This window comes from Cnephaeus nilssonii, assembly GCF_951640355.1.
Source record: "Cnephaeus nilssonii genome assembly, chromosome: 16".
NCBI lineage: Eukaryota > Metazoa > Chordata > Mammalia > Chiroptera > Vespertilionidae > Cnephaeus > Cnephaeus nilssonii.
Genome location: NC_137087.1, coordinates 57,165,306 through 57,187,902, shown reverse-complemented (window position 1 = coordinate 57,187,902; position 22,597 = coordinate 57,165,306). Strand labels below are relative to the sequence as shown.

General features: G+C 61.2%; 2 protein-coding genes across 2 annotated transcripts; both read left to right on the top strand.

Moving 5' to 3' along the window:
- Nucleotides 1-7,735: 7,735 nt before the first annotated feature.
- Nucleotides 7,736-8,944, top strand: UTF1 (undifferentiated embryonic cell transcription factor 1; the record flags this gene model as incomplete). Its single annotated transcript, XM_079794194.1, has 2 exons — nucleotides 7,736-8,335; nucleotides 8,466-8,944. The coding sequence occupies exons 1-2, from the start codon at nucleotides 7,768-7,770 to the stop codon at nucleotides 8,942-8,944; spliced, it is 1,047 nt and encodes a 348-aa protein (XP_079650320.1). The 5' UTR covers nucleotides 7,736-7,767.
- Nucleotides 8,945-14,398: 5,454 nt separating this feature from the next.
- Nucleotides 14,399-17,086, top strand: VENTX (VENT homeobox; the record flags this gene model as incomplete). Its single annotated transcript, XM_079793277.1, has 3 exons — nucleotides 14,399-14,636; nucleotides 16,441-16,601; nucleotides 16,706-17,086. 3 exons carry the CDS (start codon nucleotides 14,399-14,401, stop codon nucleotides 17,084-17,086), a joined length of 780 nt encoding a protein of 259 aa, XP_079649403.1.
- Between the last annotated feature and the right edge of the window lie 5,511 nt (nucleotides 17,087-22,597).

The following is a 22,597-nucleotide window of genomic DNA, read 5'->3' as shown; positions in this document are numbered from 1 at the left end:
CACCAAGGACAGAGCTGGGGAGAAAGGAGCCCGCCCGCCCGCTGCTCCGGGCCAAATGGCCCCGCGGGCGCAGCACCCGCCCCCTTAGACTAGGGACCCCCAGCACAGGCCCAGCCTGGGCCTCTGGGCACCAGAATGGGGGAGCAAGGGGCTCAGACCACGGTTCGGAGGGGACAGGCACCAGTGCAAGTCAGGAGGTTTCTGCTAGAAAATTTAAAAATGCAATCTTAACATTTTAAATGAAAATAGACTAAGTAAACGCCCAGGATCAGAGAGAAATGGCCCTCCCCACTTCTCCAGGGATCCAACCCACCCCCAAACCCCGCCCCGCCTCCCAGCCTCAGATTTTAACTGGGTTGCCCAATGAGCAGTGTTTTCATGGGCCTGGCCTCCATGTGCCCAGCAACAAAGGACCAAGACTGACCTCTGACCCCCACACCCACCACAAGTTCCAGGAGGTTCTGAACCCTTCCATGGGAGTCCTGAGGCTTCCCAGTAGCCCAAGCCCCAACCTGGTTCACACTCCCTCCCCCCAGACCTTCCCCCTCCCAGACTTACCCTGACTCACCCCGTCCCAGCCAAGTGGGGGTCCCAGAGCCCTGCAGCCCTTCCCGCCACCCATTCCAACTGAGCCTCCTGTTGCTGGCAAGCGCCTCGCAGCCCCCACTGGCAGCCCCCCAAGTACCCTCTGGCCCCACATGCCCAACACCCCCACTTAGAACAGCTTCTGGTGGGACAGGTGCGCCCTGGCCAAGGTTCTGCTTCCTAGCAAAGCACACAGGACACAACAGCTCCCTGAGAGGTCCCGAGCCCGTCTGGGGGCCTGGGGGCCCCCGGGCTGTGGCTGCTGCCCACCTGCCTCCAGCAGCCATGCATGCCACGCACACTCCCACGCCTGGGCTCCCGCAGCTTGCCGTCACCAGCGCTTCGTCAGAACCAACCAGGAAATGGAAGTTTGCTGCCTAAATGGCGCCCAGCTCTTCTCCAGGGCTGTTCCCACGTGGCTGGTGCTGAGCACAGCTCGGTGGGTGGGGGACACACACCACGGGGCCTCCTTCCTGCCGTGGGAGGCCACACCCCCTGGCACCATCCCAGGCACCCCCGTTCTTCCACTCAAACCATTGCAAGACCCATGACCACTCTTCTGAGTTTTAGAATTAGTAATTCTTTCAAGCGACCAGCTATATTTCTAGGAAAACTGTTACTAGTGATCAAACGCTGCTCTTTCAATATCAAGATTGTGTTTTCCCACATACATTCACGTCAGGTCCTGCTAACATGGAGTACAGGGGACTTGGCACGCCTGGCCATGCCAATGTGGCTTTATTTTTATTTTAGGCTTTTATATGAGGATTGTGTTCTGCCAATCAACCCTTACATATTCAGATTTTGAATGTAACAAGATAGTGTCACAAAGCCTGAAGCAAAATTAGTGTCCAGCACAAATAAACATTCCAGTCTTAACAACTTATTCAGGGGAACTGACGGGGCTTTGGCTTAAGCACGATGTTTGCATGGCGCCCTCCTGTCCTGTAGCACAGGTTTCTAAATAAAACCATTTCTACCAGGACAGCTTCCCTGGGGCTCAGTTTGTCTCTCCCTACAATGACACCTGCTCTGTGGTCAGAGCCGGGGCTCCTTCATGACCAGACGGAGACAATCAGGGTGCTCACAAAGGTATGAGGATCCAGGGGTGCTCGGGCCACAGCCAAGTCCTCGGGCGGCGCGGGGAAGGGCAGGTCAGCCAACGCCTTCCGCATGCAGGCCCCACGGAACGCGCAGGCCTGTGATCAGCAAACATCCTGCAGGGAATACTTGGAGAAGACTGCAAACCACCAAAATGGCTGAGTCCCCAAGCTTCCCAGCGCCACCACCCAAGGCTGCTCTGCCACACACTGCCCAGCCCCAGCCGCTCCCCTCGCAAGCCCCTGCGCACTCAGGCACCCAAACCTCAGCACCCAGACCTCACCGCAGCCTGCGGGCAGGAGCGGTGGATCGCTCCCGGGCATACCGCGCCAGGACCTGGCTGGGCAGGGTCCTCATGGATGGGTTTGGGATTGGTGGACACCACAAAGGGAGGGGGGGAAGGCCAAGAGCTGAGAGTTGGGGGCGTAAAGTGCCTGTATGAATGATAAAACCCTTTGCCTGGCAGGCAAGTCTGGAGAAGTAAAGTCTTATAAAAGACAACAAAATAGTCACTTACTGTGGACAGTAGCTGCCATGGTTAGGTGGTTCCTGGGGTGGGTGGTTTGGGTCCTCACCTACCTTAAAATCACTAAACCCTAGTAACCTCTTCCCTCTTGAGACACAAGAAGGTGCCATCAAGACAGGTATCCCGCCCTAGCCGGTTTGGCTCAGTGGATAAAGCGTCGGCCTGAAGACTGAAGGGTCCCAGGTTCTATTCCAGTCAAGGGCACATGCCTGGGTTGTGGGCTCGATTCCTAGTGTGGGGCATGCAGGAGGCAGCCAATCAATGATTCTCTCGCAGCATTGATGTTTCTATCTCTCTCTCCCCCTAGCTTCCTCTCTGAAATCAAAATATATTTAAAAAAATAAAAAGACGGATATACCTTCACCACACGGATCTAACCAAAGCAATGAGAACTGAAGGCCCATGACCCCTCAGGTCCTCCAATGAGCCACGCTCCCCAGCTCCCTGTAGGTCCCCTCCTGCACTGGATGGAGCCCAGCCCAGTGCACTGATGCTCTAGGACAGTGGTCGGCAAACCGCGGCTCGCGAGCCACATGCAGCTCTTTGTCCCCTTGCGTGTGGCTCTTCCACAAAATACCACGTACCCTAATTAAGTTAATAACAATGTACCTACCTATATAGTTTAAGTTTAAAAAATTTGGCTCTCAAAAGAAATTTCAATCGTTGTACTGTTGATATTTGGCTCTGTGGACTCATGAGTTTGCCGACCTCCGCTCTAGGAAAAGGCCCTACTGCGTAGGCAGTCTGACTGCGCCAAGAGGGACCAGCAAGCGGGGAGCCGCCCAAGGTAGCCCTGGGAAGGCTGCATGGAGGTGCAGACACCCGACCACTCAGCCAGCCCAGGAGCCACCCAGGGCACCGGCACATGCCACCTGGAGAAGACCTGTGGGACCCCAAACAGCTAGGCCATTGCCCGGGAAACAGTGCCCAGGCCTGTCGGGCAGAGGCCACCCCTGCCTGCCCAGTCACAAGCGAATGAAGAAGAGCCCCCTGGTCCTCGTCCCAGCTCTGACCACAGAATCATCAGCATAATCAACTGGTGTGGCCCTTGCCACTGCGTGGAGTGGCCTGCCTGCCACCCAGTAAGTGACTGAAGTTCGAGCTGTGGGGAGCCGACCAGCCCCCAGACACACGGTTCCGCTGGGAACGCAGGACTCCAGCCGCAGGCCCGCCAGCTTCCTCTGCAGACCGGGGTGTTTCCTGCCACGTCCTGCTGCTGTTCGGGTCCAGCTGCAAAGACAGTGGGAGCCCTTGTGGGACGTGGGATGCCGGGCCTGGAGCGGCCACTCTCCCCAGCCCCTGTCTTCATCTGCCTCTCTCACCCCGCCCATAGCCCCAGTCTAACCACCGGACACCAAACACCTGCAGGGGCTGATCTAGGTAACCACGGGGAAAGGCGTCAGCAAAGGTAGCAGGCCAACGCCAAAGAGCTGCTGGTGAAGGCTGAACACAGCCTGTGGACGGCGGCCCGCAGGGCCCGAGCTCAAAGGTCCTGAAGTTCCTCTCCACGCGCATGAGGGCTCGCCATTAATGAGCTATAGACAAGGAGGTCGGGACGCCCTCTGTCAGAGAAAGAAGCTACAGGAAAGCCCGCGGGGAGGCGAGGACAAACCCTGCAGTGCGGGGTGGGGGGGGGGGGCGGGGGGGGAAGGGCACCAAAATACTACCCGGACGCGTGGACACAGGCGAGTGTGCATTCCTCGGCTGCAGTGGGGCTTCTCAGTCACTGGCTCCCCACCTCAGGGTGGGTCATTCTTTGCTGTGGGGCTGCCCAGTGCACTGTGGGAGGTGTTACAGCATCTCCCGTCTCTACCCTAAGGTGACCAGATCGTCCCGCTTTTGGCGGGACAGTCCCGATTTTTAACAATTTGTCCCGCGTCCCACGGCATTTTAAAAAAGTCCGGGACAACGGGTCCGGGTGAGGCCGTGGGCCCCTGGATCCGGGTGAGCCTGGCCCCGGGTCCGGGCGAGGCCGTGGGCCCCTGAATCCGGGTGAGCCTGGGCCCCGGGTCCGGGTGAGGCCGTGGGCCCCTGGATCCGGGTGAGCCTGGCCCCGGGTCCGGGCGAGGCCGTGGGCCCCTGGATCCGGGTGAGCCTGGGCCCCGGGTCCGGGTGAGGCCGTGGGCCCCTGGATCCGGGTGAGCCTGGCCCCGGGTCCGGGCGAGGCCGTGGGCCCCTGGATCCGGGTGAGCCTGGCCCCGGGTCCGGGCGAGGCCGTGGGCCCCTGGATCCGGGTGAGCCTGGCCCCGGGTCCGGGCGAGGCCGTGGGCCCCTGGATCCGGGTGAGCCTGGGTCCCGGGTCCGGGCGAGGCCGTGGGCCCCTGGATCCGGGTGAGCCTGGGTCCCGGGTCCGGGCGAGGCCGTGGGCCCCTGGATCCGGGTGAGCCTGGGTCCCGGGTCCGGGTGAGGCCGTGGGCCCCTGGATCCAGGTGAGGCCACGTGACCCTGGGTCTGGGAGAGGCCACGCGCCCCTGGGTCCGGGTGAGGCCACGTGCCCCTGGGTCCGGGGGAAGCTGGAGCCCGGGTCCAGGCGAGGCCGTGTGCCCCTGGATCCGGGTGAGGCTGGATCTCGGGCCCGGGAGAGGCCACACGCCCCTGGGTCCGGGTGAAGCTGAATCCTGGGTCTGGGCGAGGCCGTGTGCCCCTGGATCCGGATGAGGCTGGGTCCCGGGTCCAGGTGAGGCCGTGGGCCCCTGGATCCGGGTGAAGCCGTGCCCCTGGGTCCGGCCGAGACCAAACCAGAGGGAGTCGGACCTGCATTACCACCATTTGTCCACCATCCAGAGCTGAGGGGTCAGTGCCGACATGTACTCATAAGGAACTGGTGGACATTGATATTGGGTCTCAAAAGAACTGTTGGTCCAGAAAGAAACTCACTACAGACTGATTCATTTGCCTGTCAGCATAACTATTATTGCTCGTCGCACATTCAATTCTTATAAGTATATCTCTAGTGACACATGATTTCGCTCATCTAGGGGAAATGATGAACAACATAGACTGATGAACAAGAACAGAACCAGAAACAAGGAGGCATCGATCGGACTATCGGGCCTCAGAGGGAGGATAGGGGAGGGTGGGGGGAGGGGGGAGAGATCAACCAAAGGTCTTGTGTGCATGCATATGAGCCTAACCAATGCTTAAGTTCAACAGAGGGTTGGGGCATCCATGGGGAGGGGTGTGGGATGGGAATGGGGGGATGAGGACAAATATGTGACACCTTAATCAATAAAGAAATTAAAAAAAAAAAAAAAGTCCGGGACAAATTGTTAAAAATCGGTTTTGTCCCACCAAAAGCGGGACGATCTAGTCACCTTACTCTACCCACTACATACCAGCAGCACCCCTCAAGTTGTGACAGCCAACAATGTCTCCAGACATCACCAACTATCCCCTGGGGGTGGGGAGTGATACCCCAGAACCACTGGCTTAGAAGCAGTGACGACCCTGTATCCATATTTTGGCTTCCAGATCCCATCCTAAGAAATGAAGGGAGGGAGGGAGGGAGGGAGGGAGGGAGGGAGGGAGGGGAAGAAAGGGGAGGGAGGGATGGAAGGAGGGAGAGAGGGAGGGAGGAAAGGAAGGAAGGAAGGAAGGAAGGAAGGAAGGGAAGGAGGGAGGGAGGGAGGGAGGGGGGAGGGAAAGAGGGAGGGGAGGGAAGGAGAGAGGGAGGGGAAGGAAGGAAGGAAGGAAGGAAGGAAGGAAGGAAGGAAGGAAGGAAGGAAGGAAGGAAGGAAGGAAGGAAGGAAGGAAGGGGGGAAGGAAGGATTATTTTGAGAAATGGTTGAATAGCTGACTGGTGGGGAAAGTTCCAGATGGCCAGGAGCATACTGTAGTGTCAGAAGCAATCAAGTGCTAAAAAAAAGGGGGGGGGGGGGCGGGTAGAACATGTCAAAGGTCAGAGGACAAGAGGGGAAAAGAGCTGCAAAGAACTCCCCGTGGCCAGAACTGTGCCATCTGAGCACCTAAACACCAGTGCCAGACAGCAGCCCAGGCACGAGAAACATCTGTGAGTCCACACTGACATCAGCTGATGGTGAATGAATTAAAAGGGGGGAGTTACAGAACCCCTAACAATACATGCCAATGCCCCCGTGCATGGGTGGACTGGCCCCCACTGCAGGGCAGAAATGGGGAGGTGGACAGAGAAAGGCACCACCTTCAGGGAAACCAGGTGAGCATCACAGTCCCGCCAACGTAACACACCTGGTGTGACGGGCAGGGTGGGCACGGAACCTCGCGGGGTCTCCTTCCCAGAAACCCACAGCCCCAGTGCAACCACAAGACACCAAACGAACCCAAACTGAGGGGCATCCCACAAGAGACCTGGCCCGTGTCCTCAGATTGTCAAGGATGCGGAAACAGGGCCACAGCCAGAGGAGCCTGAGGGGACACTAGGACAGTGCGGACCCCTGGACAGAAAAGGACATCGGCGGAACGGCTGGAAGGACCCACGTAAAGTCTGGGGGTTCCCGATGTCGTTTCTCGGCTCTGACGAAGGTAGCACGGTCATGTGTGATGTTCAAGGGACTCGATGCTGTTTGCCACCTGGCTGGAAATCTAAAATTTTCCCAAGCTACAAAGTTGTAAAAACTGTTATAGCCAGTATACAGAAATAAAATCGATTTTTGTTTACTGTTCATTCAATGGCCTTGCTAAATTCACTTATTAATTCTAATGTGCTTGTGGATTATGTTGTATTTTCCGTGTATACATACAATCTGCAAAAAAAAAAAAAAGGGGGTTTTACTTCTTCCTTTCTGACCTGTATCCCTCTTACTCGTTTTTCTTGTCTTATTGCTCTGGTTAAACTTCTAGAATAATGTTGAACGGAAGTGGTGATGCTGGGCATCCTTGTTTTCGTCCTAATCCCGGAGAGTCATGCTCAAAACTCTCCGTGGACTAGCAGTTGCTTTCCGTGAAGTATGTGTGAATGTGAATCATGACACTAATTCTGACCCGTGGTCACAGCTCTTCATCAGATCCAGCCCTAAGCTGCCTGCACGTTTAGTAAACGCCACCTTCGGTGCAAGTTATAAAACCAGCAGAAGGTGGGGGCACAGCCAGCGGCTGGACGTGTATCTGTAAACAACACCCCGGGGCGCACCAAAGGCAACAAACAAGGAGGGGGCGCGGGGAGGGGGCCTTCCGGCTGGAACGTTCCAGATCCGCTCCGCGCAGCGGTGAGAGGGCACTGCACACGCGTAAACACAGCTGAACTTTGCGCCTAATGCAGGTCGCGTTAGTTTGCACCTCAATCTAACTCTTTAAAAAGTCCTACCCCCACAACCGGTCGGCAGGTCCCCCATCGGGTGGGGGCGGAGCCTTGCTCTCCGCCCTTGAGGCTTAGGGGCCCGGAAGGCGAGCCCAGAAACCAAGGCGCAAAAAAACGGACGGAGTAGGATTTAGCGGGGAGGGGGCGGAGCGGGGCGGGGCGGGGCGGAAGGAGGGCCGCGTAGACCCGGCCCGGGGTCCGGCTCCGAAGGAGGGCGGAAGCGCACAAAGTCTCCAGAGCGCGTGTGGGCGGCCGTGCGGGCTGCGGCCCGGACCCCAGCATGCTGCTCCGACCGCGGCGGCCACCCCCGCCCGTGCCGCCCGCCTCGCTGGTTCAGGACAGCCCAGACGAACTCGAGGAGGAGGAAGAGGAGGCCGAGGACTCCCCAGGGACTCCGCCCAGACGGCCCGCCTCGCCAGGCACGCCGGAGGCGCACGAGCCCCCCGGGTCGCCGGTGTCCCCGGGCTCGGCGCAGCGCACGCCCTGGAGCGCCCACGAGACGGAGCTGCTGCTGGGCACGCTGCTGCAGCCGGCCGTGTGGCGCGCGCTGCTGCTGGACCGCCGCCGGGCGCTGCCCACCTACCGGCGCGTGTCGGCCGCGCTGGCCCGCCAGCAGGTGCGGCGCACGCCCGCGCAATGCCGCCGCCGCTACAAGTTCCTCAAGGACAAGCTCCGCGAGGCGCAAGACCAGCCGCCCGGACCCTTCGACGCGCAGATCCGCCAGCTCATGGGGCTGCTTGGCGACACCGGGAGTAAACGAGGCCGCCGCCGCTCCCCCGGGCCCGGGCGCCCCCCGCGCGGCCGCCGCCCGGTCCCCAGTACGCCCGCCGGGACGCCCGCCGAGCCGGGTAGGTGGAATGGGGGAGGGGCGGGAGTGCCGGGCGGGAGAACCGGGTGGGTGGGGAGGGGACTTGGAGGTGGGGGAGCGGCGGCGGCGGCGGCCCGGGTACCCAACCCTACACCCACTCCGCGTTGCAGACGCTCCGTCGATGCCCGCGGCCCGCGACTCCGACGTGGACCCCTCCTGGACGCTCCGATTCAGCTCGTCCCCGTCCAAGCCTCCCGAGGCTCCCTGCGAGCCGGGCTCCCCGACGGCGCTCCCCTCCTTAACCCCCGCGCCCGGCCGCTCGGAGGACCGCGCGCCCCTCCACGCCCCCAGCTCCCCGCCACCCCTGGACCCCGCCTGGGAGCAGCCCGACTCGCCGCCTAGCCGCCCGGAGGACCGCGCGCCCCCACAGGCCGCGCCCCCATCGCTGAACGCCGCCCTCATGCAGACCCTAGGGCACCTGGGCGACATCGTGGCCGTCCTGGGGCCCCTGCGCGACCAGCTGCTGACCCTGAACCAGCACGTGGAGCAGCTGCGCGGCTCCTTCGACCAGACCGTGTCCCTGGCGGTGGGCTTCATCCTAGGCAGCGCCGCCGCCGAGCGGGGTGTCCTCGGGGACCCGCGCCCCTGAGGCCTGGCCCAGACCCTTCCTGTTGCCCTCCCCCCCCCCATACCTCTAGGTACGTTCAATAAAAAAAATGTTGCTTTTCCCAACGTCGCCTCGTGAATGTGTGCAGGTCCCGCCTAGGGAGGAATGGCCCCTGCAGGTAGGGCGAGGTTGAAATGGCCTTGGGATCCCAGGGAGGGGCCTGTGCTGGCTTTGGCTGGGCCGGAGTGGTGCGGTGCTAGCCGGGGCCTCACCTGGGGGCCAGCCTCCAGAGGAATCGGAGTTTGGAATCCTCCAGGTCTCACCAGACTGGCCACCAGGACCTGCCACCAGCACAAACCAGCCTTGGGGGGTGAGCACTACCTGCACCCTCCCTGGGAGCCCCTGAGCGGAAGGAGGGGTACGCAGCCCCCCCACCTGTAGAATCTGGGGAATGGCGTGAGCTCTGCCCAGCCTGTGGGGGGAGGTGGAAGAGGTGCCTGGGACACACAGGCAGGAGACCTGTGCTTCCCCAAGGAAGGGGCTGGCTTGGTGCCCAGGGTGGGGACTGCCCTGGGTGGGTCCAGGTGGCAGGGGCTGGGGAGTCTGAGACTTGATGTTGGCTGAGGCCAGGATCCCTGCAATTTTGAGAGGATTTTTACCGTAATCGCTGAGAATGTTTTCCCCGACGGTCTTTGGGTGGGTCTGGCTGAAAGGAGGCGGGTGGAGCCCGCGGTGCCCCCTGCCCAGGCAGATCGGAAGTAGCCTCAGGCGCCTCACCAGCATAACAATACGGGCGGCGGGGTAGGATGTGGGGTGGGGAGCTTTTCACCAACTAGGGGCTCATTCACGGAGACTTCAGCGATTGCTTGGGGCCGCAAAGCTAGGGACTCCCGCTGACCTTGCTGGGGAATCCGACTAGTGGGGTTGCAGCCCCTCCCCCAGCTCTCTTCAGGAGACTCTGCCAGAGAAGCCACGGTTGCACCCTCCGCCAGCAGGGTGCCTTGGGGGTTCTGTGAGGGACCAGGCCTGTGGGACTGACTGACTCAGGGTCACCTCGTTGAGGCTGCCTCAGCTGCAGGATGTCCCTGCTGCGCTCCCCAAGGATCTCCCACGTTGCTTGGAAGCCTGTTGTGTGAGGAGTCCGGCTTGCAAACATACCCCAACCCCCACTAATGGGGCGCAGAATCCCAGCAAATCTGCCCAGCCCATGGGTGGGCAACTTGTTTGGTGTGTTCATCGGTCTAGTCACTAGGGACCCTCTGCCCTGGAGAACTGTTGGGGGTCAGAAGAAAATCTCCGAGTTGGAGGTATTTGAGGGCACCAGGAAAACCCATGGGCCTTGGTGCCAAGTGGACTGTGGGCCAGGTCTGCAGCCGCCTGGGCGCCCATGCTGGAGTAATCTGCACACTCCTGCCTGGACAGCAGTGTGTTCCTCCAACCTGGAGGGGAGCGATGCTGGCTGTTTGCGGTTTCATTGGCTAGTTTCTCTACCATCTTTGCCCTGGAGATGCCTTTTTTTTTTTTTCTTGATTTCAGAAAGGAAGGGAGATGGAGAGTTAGAAACATCAATGATGAGAATCATCAATTGGCTGCCTCCTGCACATCCCCTACTGGGGATTGAGCCCACAACCCTGGCATGCGCCCTTGACTGGAATCGAACCCGGGACCCTTCAGGCCGCAGGCCAATGCTCTATGCACTGAGTCAAACCTGCTAGGGCCCAAATGGCTTCTTACTAGCCCAGCCTGTGATTCCCTTCACCCAGGGCTCTTGTGGGTCTGTGAGGTGAGGCAGGTACCCATTTTGCTTTGTGTCTTATGCTGGGCATCCTGGGTTTGGCTCTGGAATGTGAGGTGAGGTGGACACACCCCAGTGGACCAGCATCCCCCGCCCTTGGCACATCTCTCCCTGTGCTGACCCCGGAGCTGGCAGTGTCCCCGCAGCCTCCCAGCGCCACTCCCGATTAGGCAGGCCCCCTTTCGTCCCACTGGGGGCTTCTGGTCGCACTTTCTCTTTCATTGTAAATACACATACAGTCACATGACCTGTTTTCGACTGGGCAGTTCATTGGCAGCAAGGACATGACACTGTTGTGCAGCAACACCATCCATCCCCAGAACGCTTCATCTTCCCAAACGGAAACCATGTCCCCATTAGACACTCACTTCCCCTCCCCTCCCCTGGGCCCTGGGAACCAGCATTCCACCCTGTGACCGCGGCTCCTCGTGTAAGTGGGATCACACGGTGCTTGTCCGGCTGATTGCACTGAGCATAATGTCCTCAGGTCCAGCTACGCTGTGGCCTGTGTCAGAACGTCCTTTCTTTTTAAGGCTGGATAATACTCCATTGTGTGGATGCACCACGTTTTCTTTACCCACGTGTGGGCACCCACCACCTGTGAATCTGCCATCTCCAACCCATCCACCACCAGGTGCCCTCTTCCCAGACTCTCACCCAGCTGGGATGGGGTCATGCCCACCTTGCCCCCACTCAGCCCTTGGTTCTTTCCACAAACAAGCAATTGGGGGCCACGAGGGAGGGCCCAAGGGGAGTATGAGGGATGGGGGGGGGGGCAAGAAGGGTAGGCTGGGGGGCTCAGGGAGGGGCACGGCAGAGTGGAGGGGGAGGAATGACCCTGTGAGTGATGGAGTGTGAGATGGCAGGCCAGTGAATGCAGGAGCAAGAACAGGGCGGGTCTGAGGCAATAGGACCCCGGGCCCAGTGTGGGGTGCAGGGCTGGGGCATGGGAATGGCGTGGGGGGCGGGGCTGCCAAGCCTCGGAGTGACAGACGGGGGTCTGAGTGTGGGGAGCGCATCTACCCCTCCCCTCCAGGCCCAGTCACCCTTGCAGAGACCGGCAGGAGGCGACTCTGAGTCGTGCAGGCGTGGGATTGGGGCCGGGGGTCCAGAGCCGAGGCCACGCCCGCAATCACCAGGTCTCCGAAGAGGGGCAGACACCCCAGGGTGCAGCTCCCGGAACTGGGGGTGGGAGGCGGGGGAGGAAGGTCCAGACTGCCCTCAATGCTCCACCAAAGCCAAGTGAGGAAGCTGCCGCCAGGCACGCGTGGCACGGAGTAGCTGGGGTTAGTGGGAGGGACCCAGAGTAGCTGGGGTTAGTGGGAGGGACCCAGACTTCGGGAGGGGAGAGACCCCACTGGACAGGAGCCAGCCCGGTGTGGGGACAGCACCCCCAAGGCAGTGCTGGAGGGAACAGCCCAGGCAGCAGCCAGGAAGGGGAGGGGTCTCTGACCTGCCGAGGCTGGGTCACCTTCGGTCTACGGAAGGCGGTTGGGGGCGGCGGGGGGGCGGGGGCCGTGTAGGCAAGGGAGCGGGAAAGGGAAAGCAGGAGGGTCTGGATTAGGGAGGAAGTCGCCCAGCAGAGATGGGGGTGCTGGGGAAGGTGTGGGTATGGGGTCAGAGGCCAAAGGACCGGCCCTGAGAGATCAGAAATGAGGTGCTAGCCGAAACCGGTTTGGCTCAGTGGATAGAGCGTCGGCCTGCGGACTCAAGGGTCCCAGGTTCGATTCCGGTCAAGGGCATGTACCTTGGTTGCGGGCACATCCCCAGTAGGGGGTGTGCAGGAGGCAGCTGATCGATGTTTCTCTCTCATCCATGTTTCTAACTCTCTCTCCCTCTCTGTAAAAAATCAATAAAATATATTTTAAAAAAAAGAAATGTGCTAAAGCGGCTTGGGAAGCTGCGGGGCGTGTGAATGGCTGACATTACATAAGTCAGCACTTCGGGCGCGGCACACGGTGCGTGACTCCCAACCAGCGCTGCTCCTCACCCGGAGGCCTGTCTGCACGTGGAGCAGTCCTGGGGGTGGGGAGGCTTCCCTTTGCCGGGTGTGTGAGGCACCCCCACCCCGTCAGTCCCACAGGATCTCTGCGCAGGCCCCCACTCGGGACGCAGGCCAGTGACCCAGATCCCCAGCCTCACCCCTCGGGGTCTGGTGGCCGGACACAGCCGGGGCAGGGGTTGGAGGAAGACCAGGGTCCGCGCCGGTCGGTTCCCGCTGTGCCCGTGGTGGTTCGGCTCCCACATCCCTAGACCCTTGTGGCCTGAGCGGCTGGGGCGGTAGGGCTGGGGTGTTCATCCCGAGGCCAGGCCCGCGAGCCCTTGGATTCCACAGGCGGCGTTGGGGGACCCGGGGTGGCCGTCGGTGCCCGGCCCAGACTGGCGCCAGCGCCCCAGGAACCCAGGCTGCTGACCTAACAGCACCGAAAGCCAGCCATTGGCTGGGCGGCCGGACCAGTGCCCGCACCCGGCCCGGAGCCCCAGCTCGAGGGCCCGTTGGTGGCTTTCCGCCTTGGACCCACCATGCGTCTGCCGAGTGGCGTCCAGGAAACAGACGCAGGCGCGCCTGGGTGGGAGAGGTCCGGGTGATGTGCGGTCTGGGGTGGGCGGTGGTCAGAGGGGCTATCACCCCGCTGGGCCCACCTGGCTGCGCCCTCGGCTTCCCCCAGAGCACCAGCACCCTGGACGCGGACCAGGCCAGTTCAGGAGTGAAGCAGGACAAAGTGACCGTCCCTAGGGCACCCCCTGAAGCTCTTGCTGCATAAACCCCCCCCCCCCCAAAATCCACAAAGGGGGCAGCAGCTGAATCTTGACCCTCCACAGAGGACGGTGGCTGTGTTTGGTTCCTCCCGGGAGCAGAGGAGGGAGGTGCCCCAATCCTGAACCAGCAGACCCCTCCTCCTCTGAGTCACTGGAATTTGGTAGCAACTCCTAGGGCACACTAAAGAACCCCAGCCAAGGGGCTGGGTGGGGGCTGGGAACAGCGAGACAGAAGGGTCTACAGGAGCCGGGCAGTCTCTCTCTGGACAGCCCTCCCGGCCCCGTCTGGCCGGCTTTACATTCCTACCAGCCAGACGCCTGGAGGCAGCAGACTCCCTCCTTCTCACTGGCCGCCCACCGGCCGGGAAGCAGGATGGATGCATGGATGCCGACTCCCCCAGCTTGAAGCAGCCTCTCTCAGTGGCACACCTGTCACCTCTGCAGACCTCCGGGACAGCTTGGAGAACGAAGCAAGGGAAAGAAGGTGGTCCCAGAAGCCCACCGGACAATGTAGGAGCCGACATTGGTGGGAGCCATCCTCACCTTCCCGCAGCCTCAGCCAGTGGGTGGGGTGGGGAGATGAAAGGATCTGACAAATCCCCAGCCAACACAGCCCCAACCCTCCCCCAGACATCTTGGAGCCGGGGGAGGTGTGAATGGCCTCCTTTGTGCCTCCGAATTGAAGGCAATTAGATGCTACTTATCTGGGGGGGGATTTGAGCCATCCATGCAAATGCGCTTCCCACCCCCTCCTTCTCCTGAGATATAAATGCTGCCCAGCCCTGCTAAACCTGAGATAGACCCTGTGCTCCCGCCCATCTTGGCTCTGCCCCGCCCAAACGGCGCCAGCCCCCACCGTCCGTCTGTCCCGCTGAAGACCCCGAGCCCGGCCTCCACCTTCCATCCCGAGGCGGATCCAGAGCTGCCCCCAGCGTCCAGCCATGCCTCCCTCCTCCGACCTGCCCGGTGGCCAGAAGCTGACCTCCAGCTTTGGTTCCGTGGACTGGCTCTCCCAGAGCAGCCACGCGGGGCCGTCGCACACCTCCAAGCCCACTGACGTCTCCTGGCGCAGCCTCTCTGCCCCAGCCAGGGTGTCCAGCAGTGGGGACCCCCCGCAGGCCGTGGGCATGGACGAGGTGAAGTCCTCAGCGGTGTCTACGCCAGGGACATCCACGACTGGTAGGTCTGGGGGTGGGGAGAGGGATCCTTCCTTCCCAGACTGGGCCGAGAGCTGGGGAGGGTACAGGCGAAGGGAGGCCAAAAACACACTGAGGCATCCTGTGTGCTCAGGTGGGAGGAGGGGCTGGGGGCTGGGGTTCCGCCCGATCCCCCTGAAGCAAAAGCCACACGGTGGGTCTTCCCTCCTCAAGCCCCTTGGGGCTCCTCTTCTGCACCCTCCTCCTGGAGGGACTGGCCCTGGCCCTCTCGCCCAGGCCCGGCTGCCCACAGACTGTGTCCAGGAGTCTCTACCCTCGCCCAGGTCTTCTCTGGGCCATTACCCCGACGTCAGCACCTTTGTGCCTGTGGTTTTCTAGTCGTAATAGTCCTGGACCCATTTCTACAAGAGGCGCAGGGTCGCGGATATGTATGGCTTAAAGCTTGTGACACCTGCCCAGGTCAGAAGGTAGTTGTGCCCGCCCCCCCCCCCTCCAAAGCTGGGCGCCCAGTTTGGCATGTAGACTGCCACTCCAGTTTCCCTGGCATCCTGCAGGCTTGATTTAGGGGCAGCCACAGCCCCTGAGGACACAGCCTCTGCCTTTCCGTACATGCGCATTGTACCTGTGACGTCCCTGCCTTCAGCCCATTCCGGACTCTCGGTGACTCCTGAGCCTTACCCAACCCTTTGTCATTTACTGACGACACTTTCTCAGTTTGCCTTTTACTCGATGTGACTTGGTCATTGCTTTTAGGTTGAAAGTGGGCATTTATGTTCTCTGTTAGCTTTTATTTATTAAAAAGTTTAATTCTTATGGAGTAGTTTTATATTTTAATGAGGCAGAATTTTAAATGTATTCTCTGCAATCAGTAGCTCCCCCCACCCCCCCCAAAAAAAAACAACAACAACAATGGCCCTGCATCAGAATCCTTCGTGCTGGCCAGTCACCCCTCCACCCCCACTACCCCCTCCAGAGTGAGTGTGCGCCCCTCTGGTGGACACTTCAGGAAGGTGTTCAAACCAATTTTGTAAAATCTGCTCCTCCCAAAGCAAGTGATTGGTATATTTCATTGGTCAGACTTCTGTTCAATAAAGACCATTGTGAAGGACCTGTACCACACTGGCTGACCGTACCCTGTGGCGGGGGAGGTTGGGGGGGTGCTGAGTGCCGTCCCCCACCTCCTAATTTAGAAACCAGAAGACGGACTTCCAGACGCACACGGTTGGTGCCGACAGCCTGGTTCCTGGTGATGAAGGCAGCTTTCCCAGTCAGTCCCTTTAGGCCTTGCATAGAATGGACTCCACCCGCCCCACCCCTACCAGCCCCTCTCCCCTCCTCTCGCTTGGTGAACAGGAGTTCCCTGTCTGCAGGCAACAGAAACCTGGTGACCAGAAGTTCCTTGTCTGCAGGCAAAAGAAGCCGCTTTCTGGAAGGAGGTGGGGTGGGTGGAAGTCATTCTTTTGGAAGGAACGGAATGCCCTGGGGTGGCAGGTGAGGGTCTGTGTTGGAGCCACTGCTCCATCCTCAGCGACCTTCCTGCGGTGTCCACATCCCCGTGCTGTCCTGGGCCACAGCCTCTGGACCCTATTGCACGCGTGGCTGGGCGGGGGAGCTGTTGTCAGCCCCGAGCGGGACAGCAGAACGCTGGAGGGCTGTTACAGAAAGTGAGGGGAGGGAGGGCCCCAGGCATGTGGGTCACTGAGTCTGTCACCTTCCGCCACAGAGCTTGTGGCACCCACTGAGCAAGGGGAGTGTGTCTCTCCTGAGCCCATGTCCCTGGTAGCCAAATGGATTCAGTGCCCGCCCTTCCTCCCTCCCGCCCCCAGGGCTGAGCAAGGAGGCAGACAGCACTCGGCTTCCTCGCGTCCGCACAGCCTTCACGGAGGAGCAGGTCAGCACCTTGGAGAGATCCTTCCAGCACCACCGCTACCTGGGCCCCCAGGAGCGCCGGAGGCTGGCCCAGACCATGGGGCTCTCGGAGGTGCAGGTGAGGCCCCTGGGCTCAGCAAGCCAAGTGGGGCTTTGGGGGCCGGGGGGGGGGGGGGGGGGCGGCGAGCCTGTTTGCCCGCTCTGACCTTGTTTTCGCCACAGATCAAAACCTGGTTTCAGAATCGCCGAATGAAACATAAACGCCAACTGCAGGACTCACAGCTGAACGGCTCCCTCTCCGGAGCGGTCTACTCGCCCCTGGCTTTCTGCTCACCACTTCTTTCCATGCGCAGCACCCTGCGGCTGCTGCAGCCATGGGCAGCCCTGCCGGGGCCCTTTGCCCTAGCACAGCCCCCTGGCTCCATCTGGGACCCCTGCCAAGGGGAGCAAGCCTCCCTGGCCTCGGCATGGGCCTCAAGCAGCAGCCAGCCTCTGGTGTGCTGCCTGCCAGATCCTGGGAGCCAGGCGCACACTCAGGGCCCGGCCTCGTCCGGGAAAACCTGGCGCCTGTGTGTTCCGCCGGAGACCGGAGATGCCCTTTGAGGAAGCAGGGTAGCCCAGGAGCCCGCAGTTGGGGTGGGTCAGAAGCCAAGCCATCCCACACACGCACTGGGTGTGCGCAGAGCATGCCTGGCATCCACCTGGAGAGACCGTCCACATGTCCGTTCGCGCCACCATAACACCCTGGTGTGGGCCTTGTGCTGGTGCAGAGAGGGGACCTGGAACCCTGACCCGCCAGAAGATTCTGGAGGGTTTACAGCTGGAGACATTTTACAGCTGCCCCTTGACTGACAGCTATTAAAGCGTTTGTGATGGCGCCGTGAGCAGAATGGAAAGCGAGTAGACTTGTTCTGTGCTGGGCTGTTCGCACCTGATGGAAGGTAATCTATTCGATCGAAGGTGTCGAAAACAGGTTTTTTCAGTTGGAAAAAATAAAGGCGGACCCCTTCTCTACCAGGGCCAGGCACATGTCCCTCTCCCGAGCCTCCCAGTCTTTGTCGCTCAGGCCATGATCTGGGGGTGGGCAGGGAAAGTTGCTCAGACCCCCCGCCCCCCATAAACCGCACAAGGAAAGTGGGCATGGTTGGTTTCCCGAACAGATGCAGCCCTTAAGGCACTGGGGGGACCCTGCACGCCCCCTGCTACACTGACCTTTCACATCGGGCGCTCTGGGACACGAATGCTCTCCCTGACCTCCTGGTTGGGACTCTGGTGCCTTTCTTCCAGCTCCCCCTGGGGCTGGGGGGCAGCATGTGACCCACAGGCCAGTTAGGGACCCAGGGGAATGCTGCCCCTCCCTGGGCCCAGGAGTCGCTGTCAGGGTAAAATGGAGAGCGAGTTCGGCATCCTGGATTCAGCCATGCCTAAGCCAGCCCACAGCTGTCCCCACAGGCAACAGTTCAGCTGTTCCACTCCTCCACCCGCCAAACTGGTCCGGACCATCGGGGGTCTGTCCAGAGGGCCTGGGTGTGTGCATGGGACGTGGATGGGAACACCCTCGCCTGCATTGGGGTACCCTCCTACCTGCTTCCCTCTTACTCAGGAGTCCCATCAGAGCCTCATGGGGCTCAGCAGCATAGCCGACCCCCCAGCCCCATCCAGGAAGGATGGAAAGGGCCTATTCCATGGCCTGGCGTCCCTGCGGCGCTGACCCCTCCCCCCACCTGGTCTTTTGAGGGAGGAGCCGATTCCTATCAGGGAGATTAGGGGAGAGGCCGTCTGGGCAGGACCCTGGCTGATAGAGCTAATCGCTCCATTTGCTGCCTGTGGGCGGACAATTGTTTAAGCTCTCAATTCCCAGGCCTCTGTCCTTTTCTTCACCTGGAAGTTAAGATGGGGGCTGGGGGGCGCTGTGCCCTGGGGGTCTGGCCTCGGCATTCCTGGCCTGCCCACCCCCACCTTCTGCCAGCAGGCGCCCTGGGAGTGTCCCGCTTCCAGCAACCCTGGTTATCGGAAGGTCATCAGGAACCACCCCGCCATGTGGGTGGGAGTCCTTTCTTTCCCCTCCTGTGTGTGTTTCTGATTCCTTCCTCCCTAAGACCACTCTTCCCAGTGTGACCCCCCGCCCCCGACCCACGGAGCCGAGAGGAAGCCAGCACTCAGCAGCCGCAACTTTGTTTTAAACTGATTGTCAAAACAACACCACACTTCCCGTGGAATTCGCTTTATTGACATTTCTGGTCAGAACATCGACTCCTGCTGGTGATTACAAAAGTATAATGAAGGCGCAAGAAGCAGAAATCGCTTGTTGATGTTCACGCCATTCTCACCTCCACCGGAGACCCAGTCCGCCGCCCCATGTGGCCTCGTACCCGCAGGGAGAGTCGGGGAAGGGTCTCGGCTGCCCCACCCGGCTCCTGGGGGCAAAGATCAGGCAGGGTTGGGGCCTGCACCCTCCTCCCCACCCCTCCAGGCACACACAAAAACAAACGTTTCCTGATTGCTCATCCTGGGATACTGACCACCCCGCCCGAGGAGGAGGAGGAGGAGGAGGAGGAGGGCAAGGAAGAGCTCTGGGTCCCGCAGCCCCGATTCGAGGGAAGTGGAGGCCGGTCAGGATGCCGGTGCAGCGGAAGGAGAACCTCGCCGCCCCATTTTCCCATGCCTTACACCTCTTTAGGCCAGACCCTCAAAGAAGTATATGCATAGGAAAAAGGAACCACGAGAGACTGTGGGTGGCTGCTGGGCACCAGGGAGGCCGTCCCGGCGAGGGTCCTGCGGGGCCGGCCGGAGGAGCTGCAGCTCGGCGCGTCCCGTGAGTGTGAGCTGTGCCAGGCGAGGAGGCAGGGAGGCCTCGAGCTTCCCCCTTACCTCGTCCGGCCTCCAATCTCAGGTCCCGGGCAGCCGCCGCCGAGGAGAGCTGCCTGCCCGGCGCGGCGCTCTGCAGCTGCCTGCCGGCCGCGCGCCCCATTTATGCGAGACGGAGACCTTGGCGGCCGGGCTCACAGGGCAGCGGCCGTCACATGTGGTTGCAGGCTGTGCCGGCCAAGGACCCGGCCACCCCCGCACCTGCGAGAGCGGGGCACAAAGCCCTGCTCTGAGCAAAGTGCTGAGTTGCGCCTTTCGCCGGGCAAGCGGAAGGGCGGGTGGGGAGGCCCACGGATCCTGGGGGCTGCTAACAGGGATCTGGGACGGGGCCAGCCCTGGCCGGCCGCCCTCCTCCGGCACTTATCTCCCAACTTGCGACTGCTTGCGTCAGGGCCGGAAAATGCACGCTGGCGTCTCTCCCATCCCCTCCCCTCCCTGCTCCCAGCCCGGGGACAGCAGCACCCCTGCCCAGGGCACTGAGCCCCAGGACCACCGCTCCCCCCAGTCTGCCCAGAGGATCAGGGGGGAGTTTATCCCCCATCACCTGCCATGTGTTCCCCGCTCTGCTCCCAGGGCCCCTGGGGGTGTCTGCAGTCTCGAGGGTGAGAATGCAGGAACAGGCTGAGAGAGCTAAAACCCAAGGCTGCCGACAGAGAGCCCATACAGACACACAACACCACCACCACCACCACCCGCCAGGCAGGTGCCCCACGCAGGCAGCTCAGGTCCTGTTGTGTGTGGAAGTATGTGTGTGTGTGTGTGTGTGTCCACGTGCCTCTCTGTGTACAGCAGCAGCCCCTCAGACTCTTACCCCGTTTGCGGGGTTGGGGGCTCACTGGGCTGTTGCATCCATATCTCTGATGGAGCCGTGGGCTTCTGGGTGGACAAAGACAGGCCCCTCAGGTGGAGGGACAAGTGGACAGGTGGGGGAAGTCAGGCGAGGGTGTTACCATCCATGGCCCATGAACACACCCAGGCCTTCTTGACACAGACCCCACGATGCTCTGGACCCCTGTTTGGGCGGGTGGAGGAGTGTGACTGAGAAACTGCAGACCCCGCTGAGCGGGACAACAGGTGACTACCCTGCCCTCGCAAGTGCAAGGGGCTTGTGTGGGTCCTCTGGGAGGGACTGGCCTCCCCAGACACGGACTGGGACTTCAGGCCACTGCTCTGTGGGTGATGGGGGCAGAGACTAATGTGTCGGTGGGTCAGGAGCCTTCAGGGCCACGCACGACCTCTGGGCTGGATGCTCCCTGAGGCTTGGGGGTGGGAGACAAAGAGGGGTGTCCCACTGCACTGTGGGTGATGGGGGGAGAGCGAGGCCTCTCTCCAAGAGCTCAGACATGCTCCCAACTCGCTCACAAAAACACACTCACGCTTGCACACTCACCTATTGACATTCACAGACACTCCCCACACTCATTGAGGCCTTAGAGGGGAACCTTCTACTGAGTCTTGGGCTGATAGTGAAGCCCCGTGGGGAGAGGGGTGAGGTGAGTGGTCCTCCCCCTCACAGCTGTCTCCAGGGCGCCTGGGAAAGCGCTGCTGTTCTTGACCTTGGGGCTCCTGGGGCCCAGGGTCTGCAGGAGGGAAGGAGGCCAGAGGCAGACAAACAGGGAGACAGATAGGGAGACAGAGAGACAGAAGGTGGGGGGAGGAGGCCCTGGATTGCCCTAAGGCCTAGTTCTTCACTTAGTTTTCCTAGTCTTTTCCTGATTATAAAATTAATGTGGCTTATAAAGCACTTGTAAAATCCAGAGAGGTGTAAAGACAAAGACGGGGCAATCAGCCAGCCCTCTGCCGCTGCCTTTCCCTTTGAAATTGAGGAGCCAAGGACTGTCCTGGGGGGGGGGGGGGGGGGGCGTGAACAACTCCCCACCCACTGGGAGGAGGGGACCGGACCCACTGTCTTGTGTTTCCCCGAAGGCCAGGCCATGACAGGTGGGTTCTGTGTCCAGGTCCCTCCCGCTGGTGCCCTGTGTAGCTGGTCAGATGGAGGAGGTGGCTGGGGGGACCCTGTGGACCCTGGAGAGGCCTGAGCCCCTCACATGTCTGTTCTGCGGATCTGGGAGGTGAAGGATGGACTCAGGGACCGCTTCAGCCCAGAGAGCTGAGGTCAGGAGGCCCCAGCCGGTGTGCCTTCACGCCTGCCCTGCTCCAAGCTCAGTGCCAACACTGGGCCACACAGCCTGGCTGCACCTGTCCAGGGACCCAGGCCAGACTTCCCAGGAGCGGTGTGGAGCAGGAACACTGAGCAGAGCCCCCTCCCCAAGTCACGAGGATGGTCCTGCTGGGCAGGCGTGGAGGCCAGATTACAGAGGCCAGATGGGGGACACGGCTCCAGTTCACATGGGGCCCTGCCCACCACTCATGGGGCCTCCAGACAGACCCCCTACCTCCAGGAAGCCTGGCCTCTGTGTCCTGGTCCAGAGAGATATGGAGACAGAGACAGAGGGGGTGGGGAGGAGGGGGCCCTGAATTGCCCCAAGGCCTAGCTTTGTTTTCTTAAACTTCTTTTCCTGATTATAAAATGAATGTGGCTGGGGCAGGGCTCCCTGCTGGGTCCAGCCAAACCCTGGCCCTGTGGACCCCAAGAGTGGCCCCTGCAACATCACACATGCCCGGCCTGGCCCTCCCCGTGCCCATGAGACAGAGTATCCTTGTGGACGCTGGGAAGACGTGCTTGGCACGGAGCTGCCGCGGACGGGCGATAAGGGGTGGCCTTCAGGACTCGGCACTCCCTCTCTGCTCCATGCCTGGCCGGGGGGAGGGGGGTTCCCACAGCTGTCTGCTTAGCTCAGGCCTCAGCTGCCAGCCCCCTGCCATTCCATCCTTGGTGGATTCTCCAGGCCCCTTCCCAGAGGGCGGCCCCCCGACCTGTGAGACACGGAGACCTCGGTGTCTGCGCTGGCTCCCAGGCTGCCCTGCACCCCTGGCGTTCACTACGCCCCAGGTTACTGCCCACTGTGCTCTCCACCCGAGGGACGGGCCAGGCAGGGTCAGTGGCCCCTCTACAGAGCAGCTGCGGCCTGGATCGGGACTCACCCGGCTATGCTGTGCAGACCTCCTCTCCTGACCTCGGTTTCCCCACCTGGCAAAGCGGGCGTTGAAAATGGCCAACCCCTTTGGAGCCATAGACTAAGCATGTGACTGTGACTGTGACTTGGCAATTCCACGCCCAGGGGTCTCCCCCAGAGAAACAGAAGCATTGGCCCCAAATGGACCGGACAAGAACGTCCTCCCACC